Source organism: Trichoplusia ni, chromosome 4 (genome assembly GCF_003590095.1).
Source record: "Trichoplusia ni isolate ovarian cell line Hi5 chromosome 4, tn1, whole genome shotgun sequence".
NCBI classification, from domain to species: Eukaryota; Metazoa; Arthropoda; class Insecta; order Lepidoptera; family Noctuidae; genus Trichoplusia; species Trichoplusia ni.
Window position 1 is genome coordinate 7,011,730 of NC_039481.1, and position 13,515 is coordinate 7,025,244.

The window sequence follows — 13,515 nt, forward strand, 5'->3', positions numbered from 1 at the left end:
CAATTTGTATTAAATTGTACATTATTCGAAATCTAAATAAGCTGATACTCAAATATTAAACGTGCAGCATACAATTTAATTTATAGTCTGTGACGAAGTTATCATATAATCTGTGCTTTGCATCTCAGATTTGCTTCGTGATAACCTATTTGTTTGGTTTTTACATTTAACTTACACTGTAATTCTGTTCAGTGTTTGAAAATATCAAAAATTAAGTGCTAACAATGGCAGATTCAGTAAATATGTCTTTAGGTAAGTAATTGTTTGACGTAATAGTCGAAACTTTTGGTATACGAGTCTATTTTTGGACATTGTGTAGTCCGATTCCTTTTTATTCGAATATAACACGCACTCTAAGCGTTTCTGATTAATATACTTATACTTATCTAGTTTTTGTATATAATTATAACAAGAATATTAACGTAATATCTTTTAAATATTGTTTCGTTTGTGTTAAACAATACGTCAAGCAAAGCCACCCGCCAATAACACAAGACTGTCAACAACAATATATCTTATTATTTCAAATTTTCTTTACTTTCTGTTACAGATGAAATAATAAAACAGAATAAGCAAAATCGAATTAGTAGATCTCGAGGACGGGGCGGCGGGAATGTACGCGGACGTGGCGGTGGTAGAGGCCGCGGTGGCAGGGGCCGTGGGCGCGGAAATGTTGGTCGTAGTCGATCTCAGTCGAGGCCGGGTACCCCCGCCATGGGACGTGGTCGCTCTCGGTCTCGTGGACCTGGCAACAGATCTCAGTCCCGATCCCAATCCCGTAACCGTTCACGGTCGCGACAGCGTCGTTCAAATTCCCGCGCGCGATCCGCTTCAAGGTCGCGGTCCCAACTAAGAGGCTTAACTCCCAAAGGCAGAGCTGGATTAGAAGAACAGACAACAATGCCACATCTGGTGCGAGGCGGACGAATTAATAGAGGTATTCTTGACTACATTATTAACTACAGTGTGTTGTAGATGGTCACAATTATTATAACAGAAACAACTGACATATACTTCAGTCAATATATGGAAAACAGATGCTTTCCCAAGAGAACTTTGCATACATAATTATGTTTGAACCAACAACTTTGTATTTATTTAATAAAATAGGTAAACTTAACTTAAACCTTACCTTTAACCTTTACCTTACTTTTTTTACAGGTGGAATGCGCGGTAGATTGATGAGATCAAACTCTAACCAGAATCTACAAGGCACTGTCCATAGCAGACTTGGTGTCACTACAAGAAGGGGAATGAATAACATTCGCCGACCATTAGCTGTGGCCAAGAGAGGGATTTCAAAACGAGGACGAGGTTTAGTTACTTCCAATAGATACAGTGCAGTGGGATTAAGATCTGATCAAATATTAATGGAGAGAAGGCAGAACATGAATCTGCGAAACAATATTATCAAATCTCAGACTTTTACAAGATCTCGAAACAATTCCTTTAGCTCAGCTTCCCAATTGACTGTGAGTGTGGCAAATGATTTTGCAAGAAGACGTCGTAATAGTGTTGGTAATGCTGGTTACTTGAACAAACAGAGTCTAGCACAACTAAATAATCATTTTGGAGGAGGATACAATACTAGGCGAGGTCCGGGCAGTGTTAAGTCCATGGGCTCCAATAGATCTAACAAATCTAACCAGTCTAATGCCAGTAGGAAGTCTAACCGAGCTAGGGGTCGAGGTCGTGGCGGCAATCGCGGCGTCGGTCGAAACTTTGTAAATAAACAAGTTCTAAATGCTAAACTGCAAAAAGAAATTGCTGTTATTCAAGGTAAAACATTTAACAATAACAGTACAAGTACTGAGGCTCCAACAGGCATTAACTTTTCCCCAACACCTGCAGCCACAGGACAGTCATTGCATCAGAGATTTGCCACTTCTTAAACTATTGAGGTTAAACAATAATGTTACTTAGTATTACTCTTAGATTAGGGCAGGAATGTAGGGGAGGATAACAAATATAGTCAAAGTACATACTAAGTAATGTTCATTTATCTTGACATCTATTAATGTAAATTGTGATTTTTCTAATTAAGTACATTAAAATCCTATATCCTGGGCTAAATAGTGGTTTTGAAAATTATGAGCTTAACTATAACTCAAGTGTAGTTTATCTAGTTTTGAAATTGTAATAGAAGTTGCTAAGCTATGCCAAATTTCTGTCCATGTCAAAAAATAATTGGTTTGCCATATATGTAGTTACTTTAAATATTTTATTACTTGTTTATCTTCAATTATTTTTTTATGTTTTGTTTCATAGTTAGCTCTAATTGGAAGCATAGTTTAATAGTTTAGAATTGTAATGGGAAAAAGAGCTAAATTAGCTTATAATATAAATATTAACACTTGTAATAAACAATTTAATGCTTCCTGTACAGATCAACATTATTTTATAGCCACTATTTAGCTCAGAATTAGTGCAGCTAACAGTGTTAGCAAGTTGAAGATAATGGAATATCCATAAAGATATTTGGGCTTTATCTTTCATTTTATTTAGAGTATATTACACCAAATTGTGTTGCCATTTGATGACAGGCATTAAATCTTTTAGAAGCATACAACAAGGCAATCATTTGCGTATCTTGAAATAACTTGTTGCTTAAATGCTTCCAGCAATTACATTAATTTGATAGTAATTGCCAGTTTAGCAATAGACATTTAATTGTTCTAACTTTTGTAAAATCTTGGATCTCTAAATCTATTGCTTACTTAAACATGCTTTCTACAACATCCTATTTCAAATAACTTTTTGTATTTATAGATCTTAGTTTTCAAGTGTTTGTCGGTAATTTTCTAAGTCTGATTGTGACAAGCAGTAAAATAGGATGATTATTTGTATAAATTTGTTAATAGGTAGAACTTTAAATACCTATAAATCTAATTTAAGTGCTCTAGTGATATCAAGTTTAATAAGCTGATTAGAAATAATTAAACTTGATAGCTACTGATAAGAGAAGTATGTCAATAACACTAGCTCTAAGGTTTTCAAAATGCCACTGAGACATTTTGGGATTACTATGACATGTCGACTTTTGTATTTCTCATTTATATTTTGTTTGACTAAATTGTTAATTTTATAGTTACTAAAACTGATCCACTGTGTATGGCAGTATTTTTGTTACATAGAAATAAGGAGCAATAAAATAAATACTTATGTGATGAATACTTTTCTTTATATTTAGCTTTAAAAAGCTCTTCAAACTTTAATACATTGATATACACCAAATGTTTATAGTAAACACTCATTTACAATACTTACAGCTTGATCACATTGTATTTTTAAAACATGCAACCTTAACAACAATTATAAATTACATTTTATACATTTTCGGCATCATTATAAGAGAGTCTGTAACTGAAACAGAAAAAAGATATTATTAATGATTATTCATTTTTAAATAAGTATTAAATAAACTTTTGATAAAAGAAACCTACAGTTTTCCCCAAGTATGTTTTTCAAAATAAGTCCATGAAATGTTTTAATGTTATCTATGGACTGCTTCTCAGTATTACTGTCCTGCGTCCTTTGAAAAGTCCAGCCAAGATGTTGACCACAGTGTGGGCATGCACAGATCCGCCAACTATATCCCGGAAACCATGAGTCGGCACCCTGTTGCTAAATAATTATCATTTAATGTTTTTTATCTTGCAAAGTGAATGCTAAAATCCATTGTATGTCACTTACTGGTCCAATGTTTTCACATCTTGCTTTTTCAGCAGTGACAACTTCGAACTTGATGCCAAAGGGATTAACTAAAGTTTGGACAGTGACATTTTGTTGTCCAAATAAATTTTGCTTTTCAGTTTTCTGTGCTCCTGGACTTGATTTACTGAACAAGTAATAGGAATCAGCCACGTCAGCGCCACATTTGCGACATAAAAGTAACTCTGGAAAATAATAAATATATCAGCAATAAATATAAATTGTTATGTAAACAAATGATAAGTATACAAAACTTTACCTTGGCCATTTTTTTCAGACCCTGGATATTGTCCAGTGAAAACGCAGAAACTACTCGTAATATAAGAAAGTAGTATAAATGGTAAAAGATAAAACATGCCTTTCAAATGATAACTGTTAGTAGAAAACCAGATTCATTGGCCGATAACTGAATCGATCAAACAAGAAACAACTGCATTACGGAACTAAAAATAACTCTACAAATACAAGAACAAATCATAAACTAAAGAAAAAGAAATATACTGCGATAATTTTCCTTAATAACACCTCAATAGTAAAAAATATAAACGTTCTACTCAATGAAAATAAGATAGGCGTATATGTTGTAAGACTTCAGCTTCAGATTGTTGACTCTTGTGACACTGACACTAGTGACAAGTAACGAAGTAACAGAAAGACCATATAATGGAACAAGTGGTGAACCGTGAAACCAAGTCTTTTGGACTATCACATTCCATGAGTAATAATATTTATATAATGTGACTGAAAACTACGTTTATTATACTGTTGAATAGCATTTGCGTTCAATTTCAATTTATTTATCAATAAATTAACTTCTTTCGCTGTGTATAACTGAAAAATTTAAAACGTCATTCGCATTTGGAGAAATCAGCTAGAAAACTGTCATTTTGTGTTCATTTTGTCAACATCGCCAGTAGATAAAAGCTATTTGTTTGTTTTTGATATGTCAATATCTCCTCAATTTATTGAAGGAACAAAAAGTCGATTCATTTCTAAATAAGACTATAACAATCAGAACAGTGCTTTTAATGACAACGGCGTAACACAAACGATAATGATCGAGTACACGTAAATTTATATTTTTCTTACAATTCTAAACAGAAAAGAGATAATGCATTGTTGTTTGATAACAATCAAGCCTGCTCCAGTTTCACATTGAGGTCGCAAAAAGGTACGTCGCAATCATGTCTTTTTTCAAGAATGTCGCCTCGGGGTTCACAGTCCGCAGCCGCGATTCATTGCTCAAAGAGGCGCTGATAAACAATTTGTCAGAAAGTGTTAAGGACATCCAGTACAGCAACCAGTTTGAAGAAAACTTTCACAGCGTTCTAGGTTCAACTGACTCTACTAATACATTGTGTATGGCCCTAGAGGCAGTATTCCTACATGGTTTGAAGGACACTTTCTTGAGAAAGGCAAAAAATGTTCTCACAGGCGATTCTGATCAAGTGCCACAACCTAATTTTTGGCCACTTGTACTTGTATTGTCCCACAGAGAAAACATTGACCAGATATCATCTCTGCCTCAGATAAATACTGAAATTGGTCAGTGTAGAGCCTGGCTCCGAATAGCTTTGAATGAATGCTTGTTGTCCTCTTACATGTCAACTTTGTTAAAAAATATATCAGCTGTAAAACCTTTTTACAATAAAACTGCATTTGTATGTGACCCAGAAATTTTAGAAGTGGGTCAAAAACTTATAGAAGGTCTGGAGACATGTATTCAGTTTAACTTGCCTATAAACTCTAGTTTGTTGAACTACTGGCCAGAGCAAGTGTTGATGCTGGCTGGTGTATGGGTGCCTAAAGTTAGGCAAGCACCAATCAGTGCTGCTTTGGATGTGGCTAGCACCATCACTGATGAGGAAGTAAAACCCAAGTTAGCTTCTACACCCACACACACCTCCAGTATCACAGGACTGGGTCGGTTGCTGGCATTAGATGAAGATCAAGCATTGGACTTTATTTTATCAAAAGATTTAAAAGATATTACCAGCCAATGCTTAGAGCCAGAGATAGCAGAAAAATCACTACCTGAACCAGTTAAGACAGAAACTGTACCTGAAGATCAAGACAATGAGCTAACTGCATTAGATATTGAAAAGCCATCTACAAGTCAACAACTGAAGGATATGGCCTCTCTCTCACCCTCATCTATAAACTCTGAAGATTTTGTTGCTCCCACAGAGGTATTAGTCACTGGCAACTCACTGTGTGGAAAAGGGTGGTCAACTGACAACAATGATGAAATGAATGCATCAATAACTTCAAACTCATCTCATGGCAGTAGTATGATAAAAACACCAGAATTAAAAAGTCTGTCTTCATTGGTTGATAACTCTAATAATTTTGGTGAAACATACAACAATACTCCTAACCTGAGAGATATTATGAAGGACATTCATAAAGAGCTGAAGCTGAACTCTGAAGATAATGATGTTGGTGATTTAAAAGTGGAACCAGTCTCACCTGAAGACCCAATGCTGCAAGTCTTAGATTTTGAAGTAGTTCCCAACTCTATGACTACATCCTTTACAGTTCAAGAAGTACAAAACATGATATCACAGTTGGGAACTCTGTCAAGAGAACAGGGGCTCGACCATCAGAACTATCAGTGTAAGGGCTGCCAAGACCTGTTAGGTAGCACCATATCTAAGGCAAAGGTGTGTGCCTATACTGGAGAGTACTACTGCTCAAATTGCATGGACCCTAATGTGTTCATTATCCCAGCTAGAGTTATACACAACTGGGATTTTAAAAGATACCCTGTATCTAAGAAATCTGCTCTTTTTCTGTTGGAATTCCAACATCATCCTTGGATAGACATGAAGAAGCTGAATCCCAAAATATATAATGGTGTGTCAGACATGGCTCAGTTACAGGAATTAAGAATACAGCTGAACTTCTTGAGGGCCTACATATTCACATGTAGGGAACCTGTCATTGAGGAGTTGCAGAAGCGTGTGTGGCCACGAGAATACTTATATGATCATGTTCACTTGTACACCATATCTGACTTGGCCCAGATACCCAATGGCTCCCTAGCCCTGCAGCTAGAGAAAGTCGTTAATTTTGCAAAGACCCATGTACTGGAATGTTGGTTGTGTAGTCAAAAGGGATTCATTTGTGAAGTATGTCGCAATCCAAAAATATTGTATCCATTTGAGACCAGCACAACTTACCGCTGTGATGAATGTTCGAGCGTGTTTCACGCAAAATGCTTGAATTCCAGCATTCCTTGTCCGAAATGTAAGAGAAAGCAAAATCGTACAAATGAGGCATCTTTAATTGAAGCTGTACATTCACATTTTGTCAAATAGAAGCAGAATTAATAAGTAAACATCTCACTGGGGTTCAGTACAATAGTGTTGCATTTTATAATTTCTAATAAATATTTGATCAGTTACAAAAAGATTGATCAACTAAACATTACTATTGATGTTCGTTCTAATCTGTTTGCTTTAAAATGTACAAATGGGTTTTAATTGATTAACTTAAGTACTATAGAAGTACATGCCTATATTATAACCAAATATAATTTTAAGATATAATAAAATATAAATATGTAACTATGTAATATATTCAGAATTGTTTTATGAATAGATAAATGTATTTACAAATATATTTCTAACTAATATAATTTCAAACTTTTGGCTTCTGTGTTAACTAATGTGATAATGATATACATATAAATATTTATCTAGATGGGACCTACTTGTAAGTTGCATATTTGTAGATTGTATTTTTATAAATTAAAGCAACTATTGTTTTATATTATGTTATTGTTTTAGATATATCTATGTAGTTTAGGGCTCCCTTACTGTAACGTTTTTGCAGGGTAGGCGTAGCGTTTTGCCAATAAACAATTTGCGTTTTGGTGGCACAGACGATCATTAGACGTCTACGCTGAAAAAATGTCAGTAGTAAGGGGACTTAGGGTTGCAGATTCATTAGTTCAGTAAGCAACAAAAGTCCGTAAACACTGCTGTAATTAAAAAGAGTCAGAATAGAATCTGTTATAATAAAAAGTTACTGAAGCCGCCAATACTGTAGAGCTCGCTGAACAATTGCGACAGTTCATAGATATGACATTGTTTATCGACTTTTTTTGCTGACTGTACCATTCGGAGCTTGTGTGTCAATCATGGAAACAGCTTGGTTTAAGCATTCTATAAAAATCTAGGCTAACCTGAGTAATTCTTCATGTGTGAGATATTTATGACACCAGTTTCAATAGAACTAATGATATAAGATATTGTAAAACTGAGGAATAAAATAAATATAACTGTTACATAGGAGGTATGTAATATCAGATAATATTTTTGCAATAGATTTAGATGTCCATAGTTTCTTATGATTGTAATTTTTGCTGCTAATATAGGATTAATACATTTTAAAATTGACTGGGTTTTCGCGGTGTAATTTATAAAAGTGATGCCTGCTGCCATTCTTGGTGACATCTTTATTTTTATAAGTTCTTATTCTTTGTAACTGTCATAATATTAATTAATTATTATCATATCATTATTATGATGGACAATAGCGCTCAGCTGGAGTCTTCGTCATTAAAGTAAACTGCGAATTACATCTGTGTATTATTTCCAAGACACATCTTTTCGAAACCATAATGATCGGTGTTTCTTTCGAATATTTTAAAATTACAATCGTTCTGAATTTAAACAACTGTGCAAACTACTCTTGTTTAAAGAGTACCTACACTGTGCTCAATAATAATTGCGACAATAAATTCGTGTAAACAATATCTAACCTCATAATTTTTATGTTTAAAATCTTATGGATATCTTAGTTATAGAAATTGACATATTTAATGTACTGATTGTTATATATGGTTTTTTTATTAAATCCTGTGAGTTTGGAAGACGGCCGAACATACGTAAAATAATACAAGATAAATGCGCTTAAACATATAATTTATTTACATTATATACAGTTCATGTTACACTTATTTATCTATTTAATTTTAAAACGTCACTTAAATAACTACTTTGTGTGTCTTTGTGACTAGAATTTTGTGATTTCCTTGAGAAGTCATTCCTTGGTTTGTTGAGTTCGAAGTCTTCTATATAATTAGGGTCCTCTACTGAAAATTCTTGGAAGCACTTATTTAACAGCTTGTCGGGTTCATCCTGCTTAGTTTTCGTCTTTTTCTTTGCTTGGTAGCTGAGCGCGTCCTTATCAAAGTCTAAGGGGACGATGCCGAGTTCACCGCTGTACCTATTTTTGGCAACTTGTAAATACTTTTTACCGCGGACTGCAGTCAACCGCTTGTCCTAAAAAGGTAGGATAATTTCGTATTTTTATAAAAAAATATATGTAGCAATAAAATGCCAATAACGGTTGACTAACATACCTGAATTATGAGAACATTGTCCGCTTCCTGCGAAGCTTTCGCGCTGCCAAATATAGAACTTGTTGATAAGTCTTCTGATTCGCGCTCCTGTAATTAGTACAAGGTTTTAAAGTTACTTTATTTTTAGATTAAACAAGGAAAAATACCTACTTTCATATATAGATAAAATTGGTTTGATTGAGCCGATAAAATAATGTGTTTTCGTCGATTAATATCGATGCAAAACTTTTCAATCTACAGGAATAATGAAACTTCTCTCGTTAATCTTGAAACTACGTCATACAATCAGTGTGGAAAATTGGTTAAGCTAGTTCAGCGTAAAATAATGGAGAACTTGATTATAGATAACCTTTTTGAATTATGAGCACGTGACTGACCTTCCTGGGATGCATGACGAGTGTAACGTGACAATGCCTGGCCGTGGCGAAGGTGCGGAAGGCGGCGATGACGGCGTCCTGCCGCTGGTAGCGGTCGCCGTCGCGCTCCTCGCCCAGCCCCAACATGAACTGCACGTTGTCCACCACCACGTGCGCGATGTCGTGCATGTAGCGCGCGTGCTCTACCGCCTGCCACGCAATATTACATACAAATAACTTAGATGACCGCGTTCTTTAGTTTTTTTTATCCAAATGTAAGGGACATTTGGATAAAAAAAAAACTTAGATGGTATTACATAACGTCTTGGGACAGTTGTAACAGCCTCGAAACGTTTTATATAGATTAATTAGTTATGTGTGTTTACTATAACTGTATACTTTGTTCTTTTGGAAACGAATGTAACACCAACAGACAGAATAACTGAAAAGTTAATTGATGATAAAAGCATGCTTTTTTGTACAAGATCCACCTATAATCTTCCTGCCGTTGGTTAAAGGCCTAATCCAAATCTCAGATCGAGAGAAGGATTGGTGACCAAGGTTCGTATTTTTTTCACTTTCCATGGCTGTTTAAACGAAGTAGCCTGAAGTGTTTCTTTATAAAGCATTAGTATGTACTATGTACCTCCATCACAACTTTGATGGGCTGCTGTCCATGAAATGCTAAGTAGTAAATGGGTAACTTCTGAAAGTCGTCGGCGAACTTGTGGAAGTCTTGCAGGTTCTGCTCCAGCGGCACGCCGGCAAACTGCTGCAGCATCGTGCGTGCCAGTCGTGAGTTACGGATCTCAAAACTGCCCCATAGTGTATTTATCTGGATAATACAAAAATGTTATAAGAAAAAGATGGTAAATATGTAAAGATAGGATAGATTGCCTTAAGCTATTTAGAAATAGTGAAAGTAGTAAGAAAGTGTGAAAGAAGTTCTGGATCATATTTATGTCTAGAGAATTTAACAAACCCCTTGCTGAGCTAGATCTAAGGACATTTCTGCGCAGAGCGTGGTCTTCCCGCAGCCGGTGGGCCCGGTCAGCACGGTCAGCTCGCCGCGACGGTGCCCGCCCAACAGACGCGTCAGCGCGGGAAACCGACGCCATTTTAAACCTCGAACCTGGAAACATTGAATGATTAATTAAACTATAGCTAACCAAATTTTAGATCAGACATAATTGTGTTCTTATTAAGAACAACTATAGACAGTAAAGAATAATAAAGGTATGAACATTTTTCATTTAGAACTTATAAAGTAGCTTTAAGATTAAACATCTCGGCAGTTATATTTTACTTTTTGTCGATCACCGTGAGACGAGAAAGTGTCATAAGGCCTAAAATACACTCAGAAAAAAGTTACACAGAAGGCGTAAGAGATAGATTAAAAATTTAAGATTAAACAGCAGTGCCGTATTATCCATAAGGCACTTTAGGCCAGTGCCTAGGGGCCCACTATGACCAGGGGCCCACCACTATGACTATGCATCTAAACAAAAGCTCGATAAATTTTCACTGAATGAAAATAACTTGAACCAAGGGGCCCCCCACTCCTTTGTTGCCTCGAGGCCTAGGGGCCCCTGGGCCCCTAGATCCAGCCCTGTTAAACAGTTCTCATACCTTGTCCACATTCGTAACTTCAAAGTAGACATCGTCTCTTAGCGCAGCGAAAGTTGTGATAGAGCGGTGCGCTGCCGGCTTGGCCTCTGCGACAAGGGTCTTTAGCGAGAGGTTAGCAGCCGCCGCCTCGGAGGCGCTCACCAGCCCATCCGTAGGTCTAAGATCGGGAAATGAAGTCTTGAAGTGCAAGCAATATAAACGTGGTAAATTACTTCTGCATTCTACTAAGGAGTGTTGAAACCAGCAGAGGCAATTTTTCTGACAATCGAAAATAGGCTTTAAGTCATTGTCTTCACACATTCATATTATAGTTTGACCAAGACGAAAAATACTTTTATATTTACAGAAAAAATGCCACATACTTACCTAACAAACCGACATCTTTCTTCTCCGAGTTTCTCTGCGACAGCGCGCATGTTATCCCAGTCGCCCCACAGACATAGCTTCTGATAGCTCTCGAGGGCTGGTAGAACTATTGGCGGCAAACTGCAGTTACTCAGCCATATTAGAGTACCTTAAATCGCTGATCAGTTTAATTCGTGTGACACAAATTGCATGTTCAATAAGAGAGTTAAAAAATCAAAGTGTAAAAGCAGCTGTCTTTTGAGTTATTTTAATAAGAAAGAACAAATAATTTTGTAAGCAGTTATTTCCAAATATTTACCAGGTATTTTTTGTGCTGCTAAATGTAATACATCTTGGATGGTTGGCACAAGAACTGCTTGATCAGTACGGCTAACCTTCGGAGCTCTACAAGAGAACAATCCTGCAGTATGAAGGCCATGGCTTTCAACCTCATCTTCTCTGCCTGCTTGTAGCTTACGATAGCCTACTACTTTATCTAGAGAGTTTTTTAAAGGGAAATATAATACTGTGTGGTCAGTAGATACTCTTACATCTGATAATAACTTATTGGCTTCGGTATTAAACTGCAAATAAAAAACAAATATTATTTTTAATTTTAGGCTTCTACTGGGCACAGGAAACTGCCTTGTTGTAAATAGGGTCTTTTTATTTCATTTCAAACCAGGCTTGGACCATCCAGACGGGAACTGAATACACAGAGAAACCTATACCCAGTAATAAGAATCTAAGGAGTCGGTAATAAATGGGAAAAATAATTTAGGTACTTACAGGAAATTCAAAGAGCCTTAATAAATCTATTAATTCAGTCTCATTAATCTTAGTCAATTGTATTGTATCATTTAATATTGTTTGCCAATCTTTCTGGAAAGTTTCTGACTGCTGTTGGCATTTTTCTATGAAGTCCTTTACAGGTGTTTCAACTTTAGCTTTCTTCACTAGCCTTTCCAAAACATTCCAGTCTCCATGGACATTGCATTTAGGACATAAAAAGTAGCCTGAAAATAGATGAGATAATGTATAATTGTGTGATATGACTAGCCATGATGTGAAAACAGGACCAATAGAGAATCTATGTGGTTCAAAAGGATTGAGTAATATGGTGTAATTACTGAAGGACTCACATTTACCAAGACAGTTATAATCTGAGTATAAAATCAAAAGTTGCTACACTAAAATTGATAAAAATCAATATGTTTTAGAAAATAACGGAATAGAACAAATTGGAATCAAAACATTTATTTTAAGGTTATGTTTACATAGTTACTAACCGGTAGTTTTGTTGACATAGACCTTACTTTCAGCACATTTCTGATCTCCAGAGCATATGGAACACTTTGTGGTGAGAGCAGTAAACCCGTCTTGTACCGCAAAACCCTTTTGTCGCAATAATTTACGAATATCTGTTGCAGTTATTTTTGGTATGTCATTCAGCCCTAAATTGTGTATTTTCCTGTTGACACACTCGCAAGTATATATGCTATTAAGTGTTTTTAAAGTCTTTTGCCTAGATATTCTTATAAAGTGTAACATTTTTATAAAATTCTAATATAATTTACGTCTTGCGCATTATCAAAACATTCAAAACATAACCAAATTCATCTGACATTGACAACCATTACATAGTGCTGCCAGGATCAGAAAAGTAAATATAAAAATTAAGTACTTACCGGAGTTCACGGTAGTTTACTGGAAATGTGACTATTTGGAAAGAATAGGGGATTTTTTTAGGTTTAAGGCATCTCCGTAACTTTTACAGAAGTGGACAGTAATTTTGTTTTATACTCTCCAGTCTCTTAATACTTGTAAGAGACCAAACCAGGGTACCTAACCAAACGAGTCCTTAACTTCTCCCTTCCAGAATACTAAATTCTTCTACTAGAAGGGTTCCAGCGCACTCGCACTTTTATATTTACATTAAACAGAATAAAAATTTCAGTACTAAAGAAGTCATACGAAAATCAGAAAACAATAGCTACATTCAGACTATCCTAATTCATTTCATACACACAAAAACATACTCTCACATACACAATCATACACACTAAACATGTTCCCATACACAATATCCTCACTAAGAAATAT

The 13,515-nt window shown here is 35.6% G+C and overlaps 4 protein-coding genes across 4 annotated transcripts; 2 read left to right on the forward strand and 2 right to left on the reverse strand.

Moving 5' to 3' along the window:
* The first annotated feature begins 96 nt into the window (after positions 1 to 96).
* Positions 97 to 3,171, forward strand: LOC113492789 (THO complex subunit 4C). The gene is made up of 3 exons (XM_026870468.1): positions 97 to 252; positions 551 to 937; positions 1,162 to 3,171. Exons 1-3 carry the CDS (start codon positions 225 to 227, stop codon positions 1,890 to 1,892), a joined length of 1,146 nt encoding a protein of 381 aa, XP_026726269.1. The 5' UTR covers positions 97 to 224; the 3' UTR covers positions 1,893 to 3,171.
* LOC113492793 (protein cereblon homolog) lies at positions 3,165 to 4,340 on the reverse strand. Its single transcript, XM_026870472.1, has 4 exons — positions 3,971 to 4,340; positions 3,694 to 3,896; positions 3,444 to 3,624; positions 3,165 to 3,363 (listed from the first exon to the last, which is right to left on the reverse strand). The coding sequence occupies exons 1-4, from the start codon at positions 4,065 to 4,067 to the stop codon at positions 3,320 to 3,322; spliced, it is 525 nt and encodes a 174-aa protein (XP_026726273.1). The 5' UTR covers positions 4,068 to 4,340; the 3' UTR covers positions 3,165 to 3,319.
* Positions 4,341 to 4,560: 220 nt separating this feature from the next.
* Positions 4,561 to 8,296, forward strand: LOC113492785. Its single transcript, XM_026870465.1, has one exon. The coding sequence runs from the start codon at positions 4,896 to 4,898 to the stop codon at positions 7,029 to 7,031; it is 2,136 nt and encodes a 711-aa protein (XP_026726266.1). The 5' UTR covers positions 4,561 to 4,895; the 3' UTR covers positions 7,032 to 8,296.
* A 76-nt stretch (positions 8,297 to 8,372) lies between these two features.
* Positions 8,373 to 13,408, reverse strand: LOC113492786 (twinkle protein, mitochondrial). The gene is made up of 10 exons (XM_026870466.1): positions 12,702 to 13,408; positions 12,202 to 12,428; positions 11,732 to 11,996; positions 11,434 to 11,581; positions 11,068 to 11,224; positions 10,421 to 10,570; positions 10,085 to 10,273; positions 9,460 to 9,648; positions 9,083 to 9,169; positions 8,373 to 9,002 (listed from the first exon to the last, which is right to left on the reverse strand). Exons 1-10 carry the CDS (start codon positions 12,961 to 12,963, stop codon positions 8,679 to 8,681), a joined length of 1,998 nt encoding a protein of 665 aa, XP_026726267.1. The 5' UTR covers positions 12,964 to 13,408; the 3' UTR covers positions 8,373 to 8,678.
* Positions 13,409 to 13,515: the final 107 nt, after the last annotated feature.